At 39.5% G+C, this 21195-nt stretch overlaps 2 protein-coding genes across 11 annotated transcripts; both read right to left on the bottom strand.

Moving 5' to 3' along the window:
- Positions 1 to 299: 299 nt before the first annotated feature.
- LOC18446842 (stress regulated protein) lies at positions 300 to 16492 on the bottom strand. 10 transcript variants are annotated; one of them, XR_016045492.1, is made up of 8 exons: positions 16158 to 16492; positions 15311 to 15529; positions 13229 to 13315; positions 11182 to 11328; positions 10868 to 10932; positions 10480 to 10526; positions 997 to 1092; positions 300 to 907 (listed from the first exon to the last, which is right to left on the bottom strand). XR_016045492.1 is itself a non-coding variant. In XM_006856947.4 (7 exons), the coding sequence occupies exons 1-7, from the start codon at positions 16416 to 16418 to the stop codon at positions 707 to 709; spliced, it is 1038 nt and encodes a 345-aa protein (XP_006857009.4). In that variant the 5' UTR covers positions 16419 to 16492; the 3' UTR covers positions 300 to 706. The 10 variants fall into 10 exon arrangements, 6 of the variants coding, with proteins under 6 accessions (XP_006857009.4, XP_088709371.1, XP_020530809.2 ...); XR_016045490.1 differs by having other exon boundaries at positions 10500 to 10526; XR_016045493.1 differs by lacking the exon at positions 10868 to 10932.
- Positions 16493 to 17193: 701 nt separating this feature from the next.
- Positions 17194 to 18155, bottom strand: LOC18446843 (histone H2AX). Its single transcript, XM_006856948.4, has 2 exons — positions 17849 to 18155; positions 17194 to 17602 (listed from the first exon to the last, which is right to left on the bottom strand). Exons 1-2 carry the CDS (start codon positions 18047 to 18049, stop codon positions 17381 to 17383), a joined length of 423 nt encoding a protein of 140 aa, XP_006857010.1. The 5' UTR covers positions 18050 to 18155; the 3' UTR covers positions 17194 to 17380.
- Positions 18156 to 21195: the final 3040 nt, after the last annotated feature.

Raw genomic sequence — 21195 nt, 5'->3', positions numbered from 1 at the left:
TTCGAGTGTGATGTGATGTGTATATGCGTGTGTATGGCCTATACATATTGAATGTTAACTAGGACCTAGGACCTCGTTAAGAATCAAACCCCAGCAGTTAACCACCAAAGGCCAGGAGGCCAGTCCTGTAGAAACCATCCCTATATTGCCACAAATGCAGAAAGTTTCGTCCCTGCCCATTGATCCAATCACAATTAACTCCGTTTCCCCACAATTAGAGACTGTAGGTTCATTTTTCTTGGCTTTCATGTACCCTCCCAACCAAGATAGGTTTCTGAAATGTTGTAACATCCAAGATATGGATCATAAACCTTGTTAACTTGATTCATAAAGAGAGAGAAAACAGAATGTTCCTTCAACAAATTCTCTCCGGAGTTCCTGTTTAGAGCTCCAAATAAAGCCCATTTCAGCTGTTGGGTTGATAAAATATTACCTCGAGAGCGTGCAAAAACATGTAAGAGAGTATATGCATAGTATCTTCCTTCCAAAGTTGGCTGCTTGATGGAGTTAAGAGCTTACAACTCTCCTTTCCCGTTATAATTTGAGGGGAGTTTTGAGTCCTCCAAAGGACTAATCATCCACCATTTATTCCCACCAGACTAATGGTGGAGACAAAACCACAATTTCCAAATAAATACTGTTGCTTAAAAACTTTACCTTGCACTTATTTACATATTTAGAATCAAAATTCAGAAAATGGTTGGACTCAAACTTCTGTGTTGGAGATTGCATTTTCAATGGTATCAATGCAGGAGCCCACTGATTTCCCAGAGGACATGGCCTCTGCCAATTTAGATCGAGCTCCTTGATGTCGCCGTAGTATTATCACAGTGTTGAGCACGGCCCATCTTATAAGGGAGTCTGCCTTCTTCTGAGTGAACCCCAACCCCTTGAGCAGCCCATCCAACTGTTTTAAAACACAAGCACAAATGCTTAGTTAGGTTAGTTAAAAGAGCAACAGAACTTGGTTCTTTTCTCCAGACTTAGCAGCCCAACCTTTTCTATGTCAGAGAGACCTCCTTCCGCAAACCCAAACAAAATGTACTCTGCGACCACACCCGCCATTGCAATGCATGAGAACTGGTTCAGTGTCTGTAAGCAACAGATGAACATCACAGCAGACTCAAGAGGATAAGGAAAACATATTGCCAATTGACTCATGAAAAGAACTCTTCATGCCAAAACAACACAAAACGCAATTAAAAAGAACAAGAAAAAACAGAGAAAAACATACTATAATCAAATGGGCTACAAGAAGATCATCATCCATTTGGTCATCGCTGGCTTCAATGTACATTCCACTTAGTTTTCCTGCTAAGGGCTCCAGTATCCTTTGCTTTGGTCAATAACATCATCCCTCTAGCCTACACCTGATTGGAAGAATGACACACCAACTACATTGATGACTAATTCAGAATCAATCTCAGTATTTGCTCACTGGACATTGGTTGACACGATTAAGACAGTATGCATTCCTCCATAAGCCAAATCAGTCTTGGATATTGGTTTTTGTAGTTCACTACAACTTCAGTTCTCCATAAATGACAGCCATTGACAGCCCTTCACAAAATTGGATAAATTTATTCTACAAACAAATGAAGGGCTCCCAACAGTTGCAAAGCATGAATTTTACAAAAATGACAGTTACATGGAATTTTCCCATAACCCTTTAATGGGGAAAGCCCTCAGGCCCTAAAAGCCTCACACAACTCGATTTTCCGAATGAATCAGAACATGTCATTTGAGCGACCCAAACCCTCAAGTGCACGTCAAATATTCAGAAGCAAGCCTTCGGTAACATGAAAATTCTCGACAAATGCAGAACTAATAAAACTTTCTATGACTAACCACGAACTGTACACAAACTTTCACCCCTCTTCTCTCCCCTGCCCTACCCCGCCTCTTTCCCCCTGTTCCCTGGCCAACCACAGTTCGAACTCCCACCCTTCAGCGAACTCCAACTTCATGGACAACATGGACAAGGCCCAAGGCAACATCTTCTGAGTTATTGGAGTATGACGGCCCCAAGGAGGCTATCGAAGACTTCGTCACCTCAAATGCACAAACGAGTCTCAAGGTAAATGTCAAGAGCCAAGGGGAGCTTGCCAAACTCACTTTCACGATAAACTACAGTCGGGCAGCCCTCTCTGTCACCCTTGCCCCCCTCCTCGATACTGCCCCCTAATCACTTCAGCACCCACGGAGCCCACCAAGATGCGCCCCTCCAACCCTTCCCAGGTGCAAGGATCCAGACCTTGCCAATGGGAAGCCTTGGAAGACCACGGGGCCTCCCAAGGGATCTACGTAATCAGGAACGCTACCCTCCATTCCTTCACCATTCCCCATGTGCGGGCTTTCTCCGTGTCTTATCTCCCTCTCTAAAGTCACCAACAACCTTCCCTGGAAATTTACCGCCGTGTATGGCATAAACTCAAACGTGCTTAGACCCCGTTTTGGGCAAGAACTTGACCAGGTCGCTTCCACGCATGCTCCAATATGATGCATCGGTGGAGACTTTAACATCACAAGGTGGTCCCATGAACATAACTATAATTCCGTAATAATCCAGCACATGCTAGATTTCCCTGACTTCATGGCCAAGAATCAGCTTCTAGATATTACCCTCTAGGGGGCGATCTTCATGTGGTCCAACCATTCTGCTAAACCCACCCTCTCCAAAATTGACAGACAACAAACTTCCCTTGCCTGGGATACCTCTTTCCCAGGCACCCACTCTCTAGCTTTGCTGAAATCCAATTTTGGCCACTGCTCTATCCTCCTAGACACCTTGCCTGCTAGCCGAGGCCCTAAACCCATTTTTTTTGAGATGGCTTGGTTTGAGGAGCCTAACATCTTCTCTCTCATTCCCTCCTAGTCGTAGTCCTTTTCACTTCAGGTCCATGGGAGAGTAGGCTTTCGCCTTCAGCGAAAACTGCAATTACTCAAAGTCGCCCTCAAAGACTGGGGAAGCCAACTCCCTAGCAAATTTCGAACACTGAACGAGACCCTTATCCAATCCATCCAGCCATGGGACTACACAGAGGAGCATCATCTCCTGACACCCAACGAACGGGGATCAAAGAATCCAACTCAAGCTATCCCACCAGAAGCTCCTACAGAAGGAAGAAATTTTCTGGTCCCAATGCTCTAGGGTTAAATGGCTCAAACATTGCCTTCTTCCACAAAATCGCCGACAGCAGAAGGCGAGATAACTCAATCTCCCACCTTAAAATCGGAAACCAGACCATGGACCAAGCTCCTCTCATAGACCACAAAATAATCCACTTCTTTTTTTCGCTCTTCAGAGCACCCTTAAGACCAAAACGACCATGGCTGACCTATCCTTCCTAACTATACCAAAAGATAAGGCTGCCTGGATCGAACGCCTATTCTCAAAAGATGAAATCCTACAGGCGGTAAAAGAACTTGGTCATGACCGTGCCCCCTGGTCCATACAAATACCCAATGGCCTTATATTCAAATCTTTCTAGGATACTCTCAAACCTGACCTACTAGCTTTTTTCATTGAATTCCATTCTAGAGGGACCATAGACAGGGCCATGAATGCCACATTCATTGCATTAATCCCTAAGGTTGAGGGGGCTGAAGAACTCAAGGACCTCCAATCGATCAGCCTAATAAAATCTTCCTACAAGATCCTCATCTAAGTCCTAGCATCCAAAACGCAAGGATTCCTCAAATGGGTTATCTCACCAAGGAGCCTTGGTGGCCCATAGATTGCATCCATTCCATACACTGGGGCAAGAGAAGAGGTAAAAAATGTTCTAAGGGATAATGAACAGAAATGGAAGGCCATAATTGAAATTATTGATAAAAGATGGGATAACCAGCTTCACAGGCACCTCCATTCAATCGGATACTTTCTAAATCTATCTATTCATTACAAGCACCCATCCATTGAGTCTGATCATGTAATAAATGGTGGGTTCTTAGATGGGCTTAAGAAATTGTTCCCCAACCTAGATATTGACCATGAAATGATCAAGTTCATGTTAGCATTGGGAAAATTTGGGAGAGAGATCACTATTCGAAAGAGGGACACTACAGTTCCAGGTAAAGGCGAAAAATACCCTTTCTATATTGTTTGCTTTACAGTTTTTTACTTCTATAGTTCCATTTATATAAATATTTATCTAAATTATAAAATGTTATGCAGCTGCATGGTGGGCATTATATGGAAGCGAGATACCAATTCTACAGCATCTCGCTATTCGAGTGTTGAGTCTCACATGTAGTTTATCTAAGCGAACACAATTGGAGTGCATTTGAGCATGTAAGTCCTTAATCCTTATTTCTTGGATTTCAATTTTCAAAATCTAAGATGAGTAGAAAGTAGAAACAAGAAAATAACATCTCCTTTTGCTTGTTTCCTTGTTTTGTACCACAACTCCAAACCAAAAAAAGAAATAGATTGGAGTTGAAGAAGTTGAATGATTTGGTTTGTGATATAATGAGCGGCTTAGCGAGTGGTATCAAAAGCGCATGGATTTCAACCCAATTCGATTGTATGAACCTGATGGGGAGGGCACGAGTGGACCATGGATCCACAAGTAGAGTGTGTGTTTGAGGGTGAGGATCTTACTTGGTATGATGTCGAGCTAGTCGCAAGGGCTAATGAAAAAGTATGGCCTAACACTAGAATAAAAGAGTAAAGTTGGGTCCAGTCGCATATCAGTTCCAGAAGCCAAGGAGGAGGAGGAGGAGGCTGACTCATAGTAGAGCGAGAAAGAAGAAGAATATGTGGAGGCCACCAAGGTTGATATTGATGATGATGCACATGGAGACTCTCTAGATAACTTCTCTGATTAAGATTTGAGGTTTATAATTGAGACTTCAGAAATGATGATGATTTGTCTTGAGTTTTGAACTCTTCCTTCTTCATAGACTTTTAGTTTGTAACTACAAAGTTTGTAGTTGCGAATTTGTGAAATTATGATAATATGATGTCTTCTAAGTTCGTTTGACTTCTATAAAATTAGTATCAAGTTTCTAATTTCTACTTTCTAATGTCTTTGTATGATCTACAAGGGAGTAAATACAAAATCTTCGACAGCTGATACTTTTGGAGTTAATGAAAAAAATTAAATACCTATTATAGCATATATCACCTCCATATTTTTTTCCATACATTAACCTTTTTTTATATATTTTTTAGAATGTTTTATATTTATTGACTACATTAAGGTGACATACCCGTACCCCAAAGGTTTCTTCCCTTCTTCTAGGGGCCTTAGGCAACGCGACCACGTCTCGCCATTCTTGTTTGCAATTGTAGACGAGGTTTCCAGTAAGTAGATATTTAGGATGTATCACCATAGCCTCCTCATGGGATTCAAAACTGGAAACTATGGACTAGAGGTCTCGCACCTTCAGTATGTTGATGACACCCTCCTATTTTATGACGCCCGATGCAACAAGTCAATGGCATGCTCCTCTCACTCAAATATTTTTAAATGGCCACAGGCTTCAGAGTAAATATGGAGAAAGCCAAAATGATAGGTGTCACAACCGAACCTCAGGTGATAGACCACGTCATAGACCACCTCGCTACTAGATGGGGATGCAAGGACAAACCTTTGCCTTCTTCCTATGTGGGCCTACCACTCTACTTAGGCAAGGCCAAACAGAGGTTCTGGAATCACATTATAAACAAGTTCGATCGAAGGTTCACGGGATGGAAAGGCATATTCCTCTCTTCCACTGGTCGCTTAACCCTCATCAAGGCTACCTTGACAAATACTCCCATCTACCAGATGTCCCTCTTCCACATTCCCTACTCGGTAGCAGCCTGAACTCATATAATTGATGAGAAATTTCCTCTAGTCTGGAGAGGGAAGGAGAAAAAAGTGTGTTCGCCCAAGTCCCAGGGAGGCCTAGGCATCCGAAGTCTCATATTCAACAACACAGCCTTTTTAGGGAAATGGTAGTGGCGCTTCACTACCCAACAAAATCACCTATGACAAGACGTAATTAGAACCAAATATCACTACGAGGACCCTGCCTAGTTTCCCAAGGGAAGGGCCAACAGCCGCTCATCCTGTATGTGGCATTCCCTACTCCCCGCATTCATTTCAGACCCCAAGACGAAGCAGGGTCCTCTTCTGGTCCGACCTATGGATTGGCCACACCCCTCTGAGGGAACACTTTCAAAGTCATTTTCTTCTTGCTAGGGATCCAAACTTCATAAGGCCTTTAAGGGACAGAGAACTTATTGTCTTCCTTGCCTTGTCTTGTCTTCCCTCCTCCACTCTGCCGTCCTTCCCTCTCAAGGAATGGACAAGATCATCTGGTCGCCCTCTCCTACCGGGATCTTCTCTTCCTCTTTAATCGATCTCTTCAATCAGCCTCTTCGGACCACACTTCATCACCATCCATTGCTGCCAAGGCGTGGCAGCCCTTCATTCCCCCTCAAAGTTCAAGTTCCCTCCTAGATAACAATATTCAAAATTCAAAAGAGCACTCACCAAAGATCAACTCCAAAGAAGGGGTGTCCAGATCCAAATAGGTGTATCATGTACACAGGGATGCTGATACAAATGCCCACCCCTTTATCCACAGCAAGGTCGCTAGTACCCTTTGGGAATACCTATTACAACTGTTTAATTGGTCGTGGGTGCTGCCACAATCAATACCCCACATCTTCTGCTCCCTCCACTCACCACCACCTTGGTCAAAGTCCGGGATCTTTCTTTGGCCGGCGTCCATGGCTTCCTTACTATGGGTTATCTGGATGGAAAGAAATTCCAGAATTTTCCATGGCGACGGGTCTTCGACCGAGGTTCTTAAGGATAGGGTGAAGACCCTTGCCACTTTTGGGCAAAAAATAGCAATTCAAGCACTGCCCATAATCGGATTTTCGCCAATACTTATTACCCTTGCTTTTCACCTTAGGCCCCTCCAAATTGTTCAAGCCTTTCTCTGGAGACCACCGGAACCCGGCCAAACACGGTCGACTTTGATAGTTGCTCCCTTGGCAACCCAGGCCCAGCTGGCATCGAGGGCGTGTTCAGAGACAAAGATGGCAACACCCTGTTTTCTTACTCCCATTCCATAGGCCACATCAACTCCAACTTGGCCAGGGCATTATCCCTCCTCAAAAGGCCTCAAAAATGTCAATCCCAACTGAAGTCCAATGCTGGTAATCGAGGGGAACTCCAAAACCATCTTGTGAACTTGCACTAAGAGACTGGACAATGTTTTTGACGAAACCTTCCAGATTTGCAGGATTATTCACGTCTCATGGAGGCATAATTGGAGGTAATCTAATGCTGTAGCCGACACCAGAGGGGGAGCATCACAGACAACAGATACCTAGGGGATCTTTTTTAAGCACCTTTGCGAGCATGAAATCCCCCATTTTTGGTTCTTTACCTTCTGCTTGTAAAGTATTTTCTGTGACCCCTCTGGTATATTTTCTGAACAGGTTTTTGTACATGATACCTGGCTTGCGGGTGCCTACTCTATACTTCCATCTCTTGTACCTCTCTGCTGAGTAATAAAACATTAAACACTTTCTAAACAAACAAAATATTGTACACAGATCAAATAGAAATTATATTCTTTTTGTTTTTTTGTTTTGGGGAACAAATACTTTTCAAAGGGTTTTTCCAACCTTTGAAAGGATTTCAGGGTCAAAAAACTACTTCAAATTCCAAATTAATCAAACCAAAATCACCCAAGAGGCCATTCCTACTTCACCACAAGAAACAAAATAACCAAGCAGTACATTTGACCAAAGCCATCAATGCTATATAACATTTCCTTGTGTTTCAGTCTACATGAACCCATACTGATTTGGAAAACTTAAGATACCAAGATAAGACTTCAAGAAAGGGACCATATGAATGACTAAACAGTGAACCATAAGTCATCTATGGATACCCTCCGGAGCAAAATCATCAGCATCAAAAAGTAAGGACAGCAAATGTCTCACTATAGCCATGTATAAATCCCAATAAGAAACACCCCTAATAGAAGACTAATGATTCAATGGTATAGGTATAAGCTTGAACATCCAAGATGCTGCTTTAGTTGTTGACTGAGTCATGCGTAAAGAGATGAAACAGACTAGGCTACTTATGTTGTAGGGTGACTGGCTAACACTTCCAAAATAGATGATAGAAGTCCATGAAAGCATGTCCACATCTAGGAATTTATAGACTTTTTTTTTTTTGAGTAAGTTGAATATTGTATTAATTGTATAAAGAATTACAGAATTAAGAACAAAATTTAAGCCGGCCCCACAAGTGGGTGCCCTATACAGGGACCCTTGAGGGTCCAAGAATCTCTACAAAAGATCCGAAGAAGAAAAAGGTAACGGCTAAGGGGGGGTCCAAAATCCCCGGGGGAGAGTTGAGACTAGCTTAGCTAGTGCATCTGCCACGGCACTAGCATTCCTATGAGTGTGACTCCATAAGACTTGGATAGTACTGCAGAGGTGGGCAATTTCGACGAAAATGTTATTTAATCTCCACTGGCTGGGGGCCTTGCCAGAAGCCCAAGCGATAGTGTTGCTGGAATCACCCTCTACCAACACATGCGTGCTCCAAAGATGGTTGAATTTTCTGAGTCCTTCAAGCAGGGCCTTGGCCTCAGCAACTGTGGAGTTTTCGACTCCGATAGGCAGGGCTTAAAAAAGGAGAATCAGGCCTTCTGAATTCCTACACAGACCTCCAATGCCTGAGGGGGCCGGGTTGCCTAGAGAACAGCCATCAAAATTTAACTTGATGGCCCCAGGTTCCAGAGGTCTCCATAAAGAAGTACGAGGAATCCTGTGCTTACTTAGGTGAAGCAGAGCTTGCCAATTTTAATAGAGATCGGAGAAGGAATAGACGGAGAAGCTTGGGCGATTAAAAGCCCAGAATGTGACAAGAGACCTTTTCTTTTCAATAAGAGCTGAGGTAGAGGCTCTTTCCCTCTAAAGATCCTATTATTCCTCTCAATCCAGATGGTCCAAAGAGTGGCTGAGATGGAAGCTCTCCAAAGGAGATTTCCTGAATTTTCCAAGGAGTTTTAAGGCAAGACGTGAAGAGGTGAGGGATTGATTGGGGAATGACCCACAGCCACTTGAATAGAAGAAGGTCTGACCAAAGGGCCAAAGCGACCTCATAGTGAAGAAAAAGTTTTCTTCCGCTTCAAGAAACATAGCACATTTGTTAGGCAAGGAAATTCCCCTTTGCTGCAATTGATTGAGAGTCAAAACCCTTTCATGAAGTGCTATCCAAGTAAAAAACTGGATTTTGAGGGGCAAGAAGGAGCACCAAGCCTTGGCAGCTATTGGGGGAGAGGCCAAGGGGAGAGAAGGCGGGGAGTATAAGCCTTGGTAAAAAGAAGCAACTGTGAATAAACCTGAGGGGGAGGGGGACCAGACAATCTTGTTATTGCCTGTGGATGAAAGAAATAACGAATAGAGCAGAGCCGAGAGATTCAAGAACTGATGGAGCTCGTGGTCAATTAGTAGCTTCCTGAAATTGGGGTTCCATGATCTAGCATTAGGTGGACCAGAAATTCTTTATGCCACCAAAGACGAAGGGTTAAAGGCTAGATGAAAAAGGGACGGAAACCGGTCCTTGAGGGGCGAGGAACCACTCCAAATATCATGCCAAAACCTGACGTCGGAGCTACCCTAGGGATGTAACGAATATGATTTAGGAAGAGCTACCAGCTATGCAAAAAAGACCTCCAGAAACCCAAGATGTTACCTCCCGACCTACAAGAGCTAGTGTTTGCCAATGCATCTTGGGTCAGTCAGCTGGATGCAAACCTTGGACATAGTGCTGCGGCACACCCTAACCACCAAGCCAAGATGCTGAACCTGCTTCACAATCTGCAAATAAAGTGATGGCAGTCTGCTCATTATGGAAGCTGTGAGTTAAGCTCTCTGAAGAATTTTGCTGGAAACAACCCATTCTTGGGATGAGATTGCATGCAATGAAGATCCACGCTGAGTTCCCTGCTGAATTATGGTACTTGTCACTGTGTTTCTTTGAGTAATTCACTATGTCAGATCTATTGATTTCTGCATTTCAAAGAGGATTCCAAAGGCGTTTATTTAGCCATTGTGGGCTCCAGTGAAGACCTTTATTTTTCACAAATTCAAAATATAAGACAAAAGAGGGGAGAAAGCAATGATCATCATCATCTCCTATTACAGGAAAATTGATCCCCAAACTAATTGTACATTTGTACTTGCTAGTGATTATGTTGCAAGGAATGCCAACTACCATCCAAAACAGGTGCACATGTGAAATCTCAAGAGGGCTTAACAGCAGACTGATGTAACTTTGACTAAAACTAGAAGCTCTCCATTCCACCACTTCTATTTAATAGTTAATACAATGATTTTTCTTACTAAGACACATCTAATCGAGCATACAAATCTTAATGTCCTTTTCACAGACGAAAGCATCTTAGTCCACGTAGTTTCTCCCAAATCAAATTAGTTTCTCTATGACGTACCTAACAGAAAGAACCCTCACCTTGGCAGATACTTTTCCAGCCTTGACCTGGCCAATATTGGAAAACAATAAAAAATATATAGACAAAATTAGTAAGCAATTGAAATGGATGGAATATATTATTGATTTACTAACTATTTATTGTTTGCCTGCTAAGCATATGATAAAAATTTCATAATTCACAAAGACAACGATGACATGCAACTTGTAAGATTAAATAGTATTGCAGAAACTCATCGATGACCTGGAAGTTTAAAACAATGAAGTATCACACTACAATATAATTCCCTCTGCAACTATTAGAAGTTTTCTGAACTGGTGTAACTATGAGATATTTAAGTCAGTAAACAAGAAGCCAAGGGAAGGTGATATTCATGGGACAAGCTTACTCCTATTTTTCAGAGGATCGGCCACTTGCATGTTTTGGATGGAACAAGCCCAAGAAGAAAATTACCTAGAAATTTGGAGTTGGTATTAGAACATCAAGAAGATTTGGTATTGAGAAACGTTTAACACACTTCGGTATAGGAAAAAAGCTGGGAAAGACAATCAATTTTATTTACAAGCTGAGATTATGTTTAGGAAGATCATGAATTTCATGACAAGTTCAGTTCCAAAAGAAACAATAACAACTTCTGTGTCGTAACTGCATTTGCGACAAAGAAAAGGACAACGAGAAATTTGTAGTCAAGAGTAACCTTACTTCTTCTAGGAACTCAATATCCACAAAAGTTGTTCCAGCTTGTATGTTGAGAGATCCTTCTTTCCGCAGAGCTTCAAAACTTGATAATGTATACCCCTTTGGAAGAACTCCAAGCAAGTATGCTACAAGGAAATGGCCAGCTTCATGCTACAAAAGCACAACATGAATTGGTTAACAACCTCCGGAAATACTCCAATGCCACGCAATCTGGTCAAACTGAGCACTGTAGTGTAAGTATTATTACAGCATGCATGATATAAAAAACGCAATGTTACAATAACAATAAATAAATAAATAAATAAATAAAGTGCAAGCATCAAAGCCAGTTGATATGTAACAGATGATATAAGAATGAATTATTTCATTACACTAAAAAGTCTATAAAGCAGCAACCTATAGCCAGGCACAAGAGGCACAGGTGAATGGCTGAGAAATTTCATTGCATCCGTCACAAAGACAGGCATGGAGATGTTTCCGAGGCACACAAAATTCTTGTCTGATAAAATTCCAAAACCAATACAACAAACGTACCCACTTAGGAGTAGTTATCTGCATGGCATTTGTTTATTATCTAATTTGACATTATATATAAACGTCAAATATAATTTGATAAATGAGACTGCAAATCAAAGGTCCTACGCTCAGATATAAAATCTGTTCTACAACTTAACTTGAGAGAAAAAATCAAGAAAAAAGCAAGAGCAGGCTTACATACGATTACTAACATTAGTCTAGAGTATATACATCCAATTTTGCTTTAGCCCAGACAAACCTAATCAGAAAGTCAGTCTAAAACATAAATTAAAGTAAAAATAATGAAATCAACTTTAACATGTTAACAGGTAGTAATGGAACCCATGAAGCCACATTGTGCTCTGCCACCCTGACTACCCAAGCCAAGGGCCCATTACTAAACAATGAAATCAGTTTAGAAGCCTTGGAGGAGAGTGAAAACCATCGACCATGCCTAATAGTTCTGGTTCCAAAGCTGACATTGTCATAAAATTCCTCAAAGTTCTAAAAACAAATCAGAGAACTTTAAAAAGAGAGAAGTTGTAAGTTTAGAATTTCTGGTTGACAAATAAAATAAATATACAAAGACCATGATAAGCCATGTAAAACAAATAATCCATGACCCGGAAAAGTGGACTACAAACATATCCTGTTCTCCAGACTCATTCACAAACTAATCCTCCATGGTTCTCCCAGCAAATCAAGACATATGACCAACTCACCATTCCAAGCCACCACCAACAACATATTTCGTCCGGATTATCGACAGAAACATTCACAACAATATATTTTGTAGTGTTCTCCAGACACATTGACAAACCGACCCCCCATGGTTTTTTCAGCATTTAAACACATATGACCAATTCACACTATTCCAAGCCACCAACAACAAAATATTTTGTCCTCAACACCTACAATAAATATTACTTTCTATCGGACCCTCTTAGGGACTCGTACTCTTACGACCAATGATGCGTTGAAACAATTTGAAACTACATTAGAGGCAAAACCAAAAAACATGGAAAATCATTTGGAGATTATGGGTGTTTGCGTATGTGTGTACTATATTCTAATCTAACAGAAGTATGTGGCACAAATTTTATGATATGCAGTATATTATATAAAGATGTCTTTATATACATGTTTATTATATTAATACTCCTTCCACATTATAGTTATATTAGTAATACTTAGGATATTGATACATGATTAAAGATATTGACATATAAAGAATCATATATCATATACTAAAGATCTATACCATATAACATAGTAAAGATATGCAGTGTGATCACACATGTTGCATACCTTTGAACATGTATTTTTAATAACTTTTTTGTAATATAATTTATATTGTGTTCATATTTTAATGCAGAGTCTGCACTTCATTTTCAGCAAGACAAACCATCCACAGTATCCAGCAGACCAGGGTACCAGGCTACTAACAACGTATACGGAAATATAATCAACGAATAAAACAGAACATGATAGGAAAACTCCATAAAAAAACAATTACGACCATGGTCTGTCTTACTTGAACAACCCTGCTGCGATATTTTCCACTGAGTAAATTGCCAAATGTATCAAGCACCATATTCTCCAGCCCTCCACTGAAAATAATCTGTGCGGTATCAGTCAAGGTACTAGGTCATTAATTAAAATTATCCCCACAAATGCAAAGAAACAAAATTTTCCACTGAATATCTTCAGAAAAAGAGCTTAAGCATGATAACAACAATAAAACCTTGCTGAATATATACAAGCTAGGCACAACAAATATAAGAGCTCGGCAGGACCTTCTATATCTATAACACTTGCCCAAATATTAATTTAACTGACATGAAGTAATCAAATGCAAAAAAAAAAAAGCAGCGCAAAAAATAAATCTCCAACCATCTTTCCGATTAGACAGGTACAAACAACAATAAATTGTTGCTTGCATATGTTTAAACTTTGTTCAAACACATATGGCTCAACTTGAATTTTAATGTAGTATTATAATCAAGGCTCATGTTATAATCAAGTGTATTTTGTGGCAGTTTGTTATATCGCTTGGGAATGAAAAAATAATGACTGAAAAAGATGTTCCTTCTGTAATGCAACAAAAACGAAGGGTGCCTTTTGTATACAGCCAAGGCTCTAAAGAATCAAATTGGAACCCACCTTCAAATAATGTTGAAGAATATGGTTTCAATACTAGAAAGTTTTGTAATAGCCTTAAATTATATTTTCATCTTTAGTTATAAAATTTAAAGCTTCAAAAATAGTGTACATCGAGCTGATCCATGAAAATCTTGAAAATTGACGGTCCAAAATACGTTACAAGTTGCACTATTTCCAAAACTTAAAATCCAATTTTTTCTCATGTCCATGATCAATTTGATGATATTTAGGCATCAAAACAACCTCTGCTAGTGAAAGTTTTGAGGTACGCTCTATTTTGTTTGTTTAGAGCCTAGGCTCTATATAAACTTTTCCCATAAGTGAATATGAAGATAAGCAAATCACTATTTGATATTGTATTTCAAAAGCCATATCTACTTGATAAAATTCCTAGGGAATGAAGACACAATAGAGAAGCCATATCTACTTGAAGTTAGTAATATCAACCAAAATTGTGAGAACCAGAATGCCACTGGAGCGACATGGATATCAAGATCAGGCCCTTCAAAACTAAAAAGAAATGAAGAAGTTATTCGAAAAAACAAACAGAAGTTCCCTATACTTCAGTTGATTACAGCAATTTTCATCCTCTAATTCTTGAACCGGTCACAAATAGGCCAGATTTTTCATGCTTTGCCAGAAATATATGAGACTGCACCGAGACAAAAGGTCAGTCCACACTGCACACCCGTTGTGCAAATAAATGCTCAAAACATTTATGCCCAACAATGCTAGAAAATCTCTCATGAACTATGCATTTTACACAAACTGTGGACAAAGAAGCAAGGTTTGTTTGTGGAGGGAGGTGGTGATTTCTGCAAGCCTTCTGACATTGTTTGTCTTTAGTAGTTTCTTCAAAAACTTGCTCAAGGGTGCTAAGAATGAAATCCAAAATCCTAACTCGTACCACGAAGGAAGATATGAAAAAATATGAACTACAAACAGGAGTTTCATAAAGCCCCCAGCAAAGGCAAGCACTCCACATTATCAAGTGCTATGTTATTCCCAGAAACATACTGATTTCCTACCCCAAAATAAATATCTGCAAAAGCAATGCAGTACAAACCAAAAGTTACCAATTCCTCTTTTGACCTTAATATACAATAGAAGTACCGTGCATCAACTATTGGCAATAATGAATGGAAAAGAGTGACCTTGAGTGCATCTTCATGCATCCAGTCAACATTAGGAAGGAATAACAAACAAGTAATGAATACTGGGAATACCACAAATTCGACTCTGCATTCATGATGGCAATGTGTTTTAGTCACTCAGTCCTATTTTCGCACAAATAAAATGCAGGAGTAGGATCAAGTGATATTCAGATCACAAACATAAGCATTTGGTAAGCAAGTTGTCAAATGTTCAAATGCATAAGTACATTAAATTGCCTTCATTAGGGATATCAACAAGGAAACAAATTCTAAAATGGAGCATATAAAGACAAACACACCAAGTCCAGTGACCAAAGAGAAAGTAATCCCAGTAAGAAAAACAATAGTTGTAGCTGGTTATATCCTAGAGAAGTCCACAAAGAGAACTCTCCCAAAACTGTAACGAGCTGAAGGTTTCTCTTTATTGTACGCAATGTTGTGTCCACAGGAGAGAGCAACAAAGATGTATCTATCCTGTTAAGCTTTAGTTCGTCCAGACTGTATGAGCGTTGGGGTATCTGCATGAAAATAAACAAGAAGAATTAGCGCTAAGACTGGCTCCCTAGACCCAGTAATGCAACATATAAGAGAACATTACCCATGGGTGCGAAATGGCAAAATGCTAAACTGCAATTCACATCCAGAAAGTAAAATATTAAGGAAACAATAGCAATTTTCTTTTGCATGACTTGATTTAGTTATCACATTACACTATTTCACATTTTAGGAATTTCAACGAGTACCACGCGAGGCTGGTTGGTGAGTGCTAGGTCTGCTACACCCAACCAGACAAGACATCACCACAGAGATACAGCTTTACATTGGGGAGACCACAAGACCGCCATTTTTCATCGAACCCTGTACCTAAGAACGTCCAGAGATAATACACCACTAGTAATCCAGTCAAACCACAATATTACGACCGGGTCCTATCCACCTTCATAAGAAAGCCAAAGATGCAATTCTTTCAAGGAAAAAGGACACCAATAGCATACATCATCAATTGCGTCTACATCAAGGAATTCATAACTTGGTGATCAATAAAGATGGATAGAGATTGCATAGATGAAGGAGAATAGAGGCAAACTAAGTAATGGAAGTATTAATGGATCCCAAAGGGGAGGAATGTGTGGGACAAGAGGGAACCTGTCTGGCAGCTCCAAAGCCACGAAGACCATCTGGCATATCCTGCAACTCCCTGATGAGCATAAGAGCACCCTCTTCGTCTCCCTCAGCTAGCTCCATATCTACCTGCTCAAGTACCTCCATCCTCTTCCTGCTCACACACCTGAGACCACCACCACTACTACAACATCCTCGTGTCTTAGTTTGATACTCGCAGTCATAGGAGATATGGGCAGGCACACAAATAACACGACTCCATGACCATGATATCTGCATGTGCATTGATCCCCCTCCAATGCAAGGCTGAATTTGTGTGCCCCCTTTGGTTGGATGGATGATAAAGGGATGAATGGAGCTGCAAAGGCCACAACGGAATGAACTATTACATGTGAGTTTCAATATACTATACAGTGGCAACGTCTCAGCCACACATGATGAGCCCAGCCTCCTCAGCCACACATTATGAGCCTGGCCCAGGACACAACAACTGATCTGGCTTTCTTGTATGCAGGGCATATTTATCCCTTAACCAAAGCTGAATAACAAAAATTAAATTAGAACCAAAAAAATAAGTGAAAACAAAAAAAACAAAAAAAAAACAAAATAAATGTGTTTAGGATTTCCATGGACATATTGGTTATGAACGTATTGGCAGCACAGATCTTGCAAAACATAACTGGCAATTAAACCCCCATACTAATTTATTTGCAGAATCACAATATGCTTATCCTATTTCCTCATGCACTCAAGCCAGCCATATCACTGGAGAATTTTGCCCATCTCCTTTCCAATTCGTTCTCCTACCACTATTCCATATTCTCACTCAGTTCACTTTTTCCTCTCTTATTTAGAATCTTGTTTTCGTACTCTCTGTCGCCACACTTTGTGTACGGATGTGTGCGTGTGTGTGTGTGTGTGTATATATATATATATATATAAGCATAAAAACACATCTGCGGACGAAAAGGTTTATTCACATGAGTATTAATCCAGGAATAACACCTCTAAATGTGAGATCGATTAGAAACAAGAAAAAAGAATCCGCAACACCTGAATGGGGCAGAAATGTATTCCATTCAATTCATTCTTATGCTCTGGATGTACATAAAACAAAGGGCAAAAGCCGCATAAAAAGTCCAAAAGAGAAGGGGAAAAAAATACAGAGCTTTAAGTGATCCATGATAGGGGGAACGATGATGTCCAAAACCCCCTCACATTTTGCCAAAAAAAAAAAAAACAGAACTTCAGAACTCCTGAGAAGCAGAGCCAGGGCCACCCTTCTCCTTCCCAGCCTTCTTTGGCAACAGCATCTGATGGATGTTAGGCAACACTCCTCCATTTGCAATGGTGACAGTGCCGAGCAACTTGCTGAGCTCCTCATCATTCCTCACCGCCAACTGAATGTGCCGCGGAACTATCCTATTCTTCTTGTTGTCCCTCGCTGCATTCCCAGCAAGCTCCAACACCTGCAAACAATAAGAACCAAATAGTCCTAAGATCATCAATCAAACAATAAGAATCAAACAATAAGAACCAAAAAGCCCTAAGATCATCAATCAATAATCATAGAATGAGGCAATATCACCCAAAGACAGTACATCCTCAAATACAGGAGAGAACAATGAACGAATCAATCAATTAAAATGAAAATGACAAGAAGAGAGAGATAAAGGACAAGTAACAGATCAATAGAGAGAGGGGAGAAAACATGCCTCAGCAGCCAAGTATTCCAGTACAGCAGCAAGATAGACAGGAGCACCAGCACCAACCCTCTCCGCATATTTGCCAGCCTTTAAAAACCTAGCGATCCTTCCCACAGGGAACTGGAGGCCGGCCTTCTGAGACCTAGATACCGATTTCGAGGCCTTGGGCTTCCCCCTCCCGCCCTTTCCACCACCAGCTGAGGAACTCATTCTTTCTTTCTCTACTCTACGGAGGAAACCAGAGACGCTAAGGAGATTAGTGTTTGTGTTTGCTTGGTAACAGAGAAAGGAGATGAGGCGCTGATCGTTGGGTTATGGAGCGAGAAGGGAGAGTGGGGGAGTTATATTGATGGCGTTTCCCGCGAGCAAAGCGAGTGAGTCGACGGGAATTGGTTGACGCCGTCCTCACATGGATCGCCAGCGTGGCACGTGTATCCGCCCTACGATCCGCCGCCTACGTATTAACTTGCTACCGTACGATGGAAAAACACAAAGAGACGGAGCTTTTTAAAGGAACGGTGGGGATTACTCGGAGAGTCACGGAGGTAAAGCTCAAAAAGTTAAGTCGGTCAATGTCTAACCTCATTTTAGCAAGGGAAAATAAAAAAAGAAAAAAAGAAAAAAAAAAGAAAAAAGGGGATGGAGTTTGCATACGGATGCATCAGGCAGGTGTAGAGGGAAAGTGACGTTCAAATTTTATCATGGTATATAATTTTGATGGAAAGTGCTTTTAGGATTATCTTAAAATCTATTTTTATATCTAATTATAAAATTTAAAAATTTAAAAATAGTTAAAATCAAGTAGATCCATAAACATATGAAAATCTTGAAAAACAGTATAAATAATAGGTTGTAAAATGTACTATTTATTATACTTAAAATGATCAATAAATGGGTTTTTCAACATTAAAACTACCTTTTTTCGATGGATTTTTGAGAGGCATCCGTAATTCTACATTATAAGGTAGCAAAAAAACAATACCATACTTTCTATGCAACTTACTCATCATAATTTTTTCTCACTTTTTTTCCAAAACAAACTTTCTATACAAATACCCCCCAGGAAAAAGGTTTATTTTTTGGAATGAAATTCCCTTCTTATACACAAAAATCTTTTTTTTTTTTTTGTCACATTTGACATTGACTTTTTGACCTATCACAATGTCAAAGCTCATAAGTATCGGACCACCCTAAGACAACTACTGGACGGAAACTGAGTACCGCAAGATTACTCTGTACATAGTGCCCGAGCTCTAGAATCCAGTAAATGTACATAATGTCAGCCTTGGAATCCAGTAACATCTGTTGTTGGACCACCTTTGCAACTGTCTACACGCCGCCTTTGTAACTGTCAGACCGCACTTTTACACATTGTTAGAACCCTATTACCGGACTGCACTTTACAATGCCGAGGACCTACTGTCGGACCGTACTTTACACAATGCCAAACCCTACTGCCGGATTGCACTTTACACAGTGCCCTACTGTCGAACCACATTTTACACAATACCAGAACCCTACTATCGGACCGCATTTTACATAGTGCCACTCTACTATCGGACCGCACTTGCATGGTGCCAGGGCCCTATTTTGGTGGGATAGAGGAGAAAGAGAAGTGGGCGACGTAAAAGTAAGGGGTAGTTTAGGTATTTTTTATTTTTATTTTTGGTTGGGGCATTTTCATAGAAAGTATTTTGGAAAAAAAAAGTGAGAAAAAGTTAGGTTGGGGGTAAGTTGCATAAAAAGTACAGTTATGGGTGTTTTTGTAATTTTCCTTTTTAGTAAAAAAGTGTGGTTTTTATAAGGTTGCAACCTTAAACAAACAGTCTACCTCTAAATTTTATCATAATATGTAATTTTAGCATAATTTTTTTTAAGATTATCTCAAAATTTATTTTCATATTTAATTATAAATTTTTAAAATAGTTAAAATCAAATAGATCTATAAACATATGAAAATCTTGAAAATGGACAGTCTCAATAATGTGTTGCAAGATGCACTATTTCTTGCACTCAAAAACTTTTTTTATATATATTCTTATATCTCGATATCGAGATGATCAATTAGAAGGCTTTTCAACATTAAAACAACATTTTTCAATGGATTTTTTCGGTGCATCTGTAATACCACATTTTAATGTTGCAACCTTACATAAACTTTTTCCTTTTTAGGACATGGTTTCTATACAGCTAGCGGGCATGTTGTAGAAATGCAGGCTTGACAATAAATATATTTTTTAAATATAATTTGATTCTAAATTTTAGAGAATATATAATATCTAACATGGAGGTCATGAATATGAAATAATAAAAATAATAATTTTATTAAGAAAACATTTGGGTCGTTGGTTACACTTGTTTTTAGATGGACCACCTATTTGCATCCATCTTTAAGATGGATGCTTTATACCTCTGGACCGTGTATTGTAACAATATGGTACGGCACACATGAAACAAATTTCGTTTAGTAAAAAACATGATTTACAATCCAAATGGAGGAGAAATAAAGGAAAATTGTTTCATGTGGCGGGGACCACATTTCTACATTTGTGGTCCCCGATCCATCTTAAATATAGATGCAAATAGGTGGTCCATTAAAAACAATTGAAACTAATGGTACAAATGTTTTTTAATATAATAATTATTTTTAATTAATTATATATATATATATATATATATATTACAGATTCCATATCGTAAAAAATTAAGTCCAAAAATCCATCTCAAAAATATATATTTAAGAGGTGACTCATTTCTACATGGACTCATAGAAACTGTATCCAAAAACAAATGAATGTAGTATGTGGGTAATTTTTATGTACATTTTATTCCTTTTTAAGTTTTTAAAAGTTTATATAACGGATAGGTCCCTCGTAATCAGATTAAGATATACCTCAAAAATTCATTATAAGAGGTTGTGTAGAAGCTCAATAGTCCTCAAATCGATCATCGCAACCTCAAGATGAAGGGACATTAGAAAAAATGGATTTTAAATATTGAAATTGTACATCTTGTAATGCATTTTTTGAATTGTCAATTTTTCAAAAATTTCAAGTGTTTATAGATATGCTTGATCTACGCGATTTTTAAACTTCAAAATTTATAATTAAAGATACCAATAAATGTTCAGACTATCACAAATAGTTTTAGTACTGAAACAGCTTTTGACACTATTTGAATGTGCACCTTGCTTTAATTTATTAGGGCCTTAGTCTTATAAAAACTACACCGTTTTATGTTTGCGCAAGGTTTTAATCCCCTACTAAATCCATTTTAGGAATGGATTTTAGATCCAAAGTGTTCGGGGTATGGAACCTCAACCATGATTAAAAAATAACAAAAAAAATTTATAAGAT

Source organism: Amborella trichopoda, chromosome 12 (genome assembly GCF_054954075.1).
Source record: "Amborella trichopoda isolate Santa Cruz 75 chromosome 12, AtrichopodaSantaCruz75HAP2 v2.0, whole genome shotgun sequence".
NCBI lineage: Eukaryota > Viridiplantae > Streptophyta > Magnoliopsida > Amborellales > Amborellaceae > Amborella > Amborella trichopoda.
The sequence above is the reverse complement of the archived record's forward strand: the minus strand, read 5'-3'. Positions and strand labels throughout refer to the sequence as shown.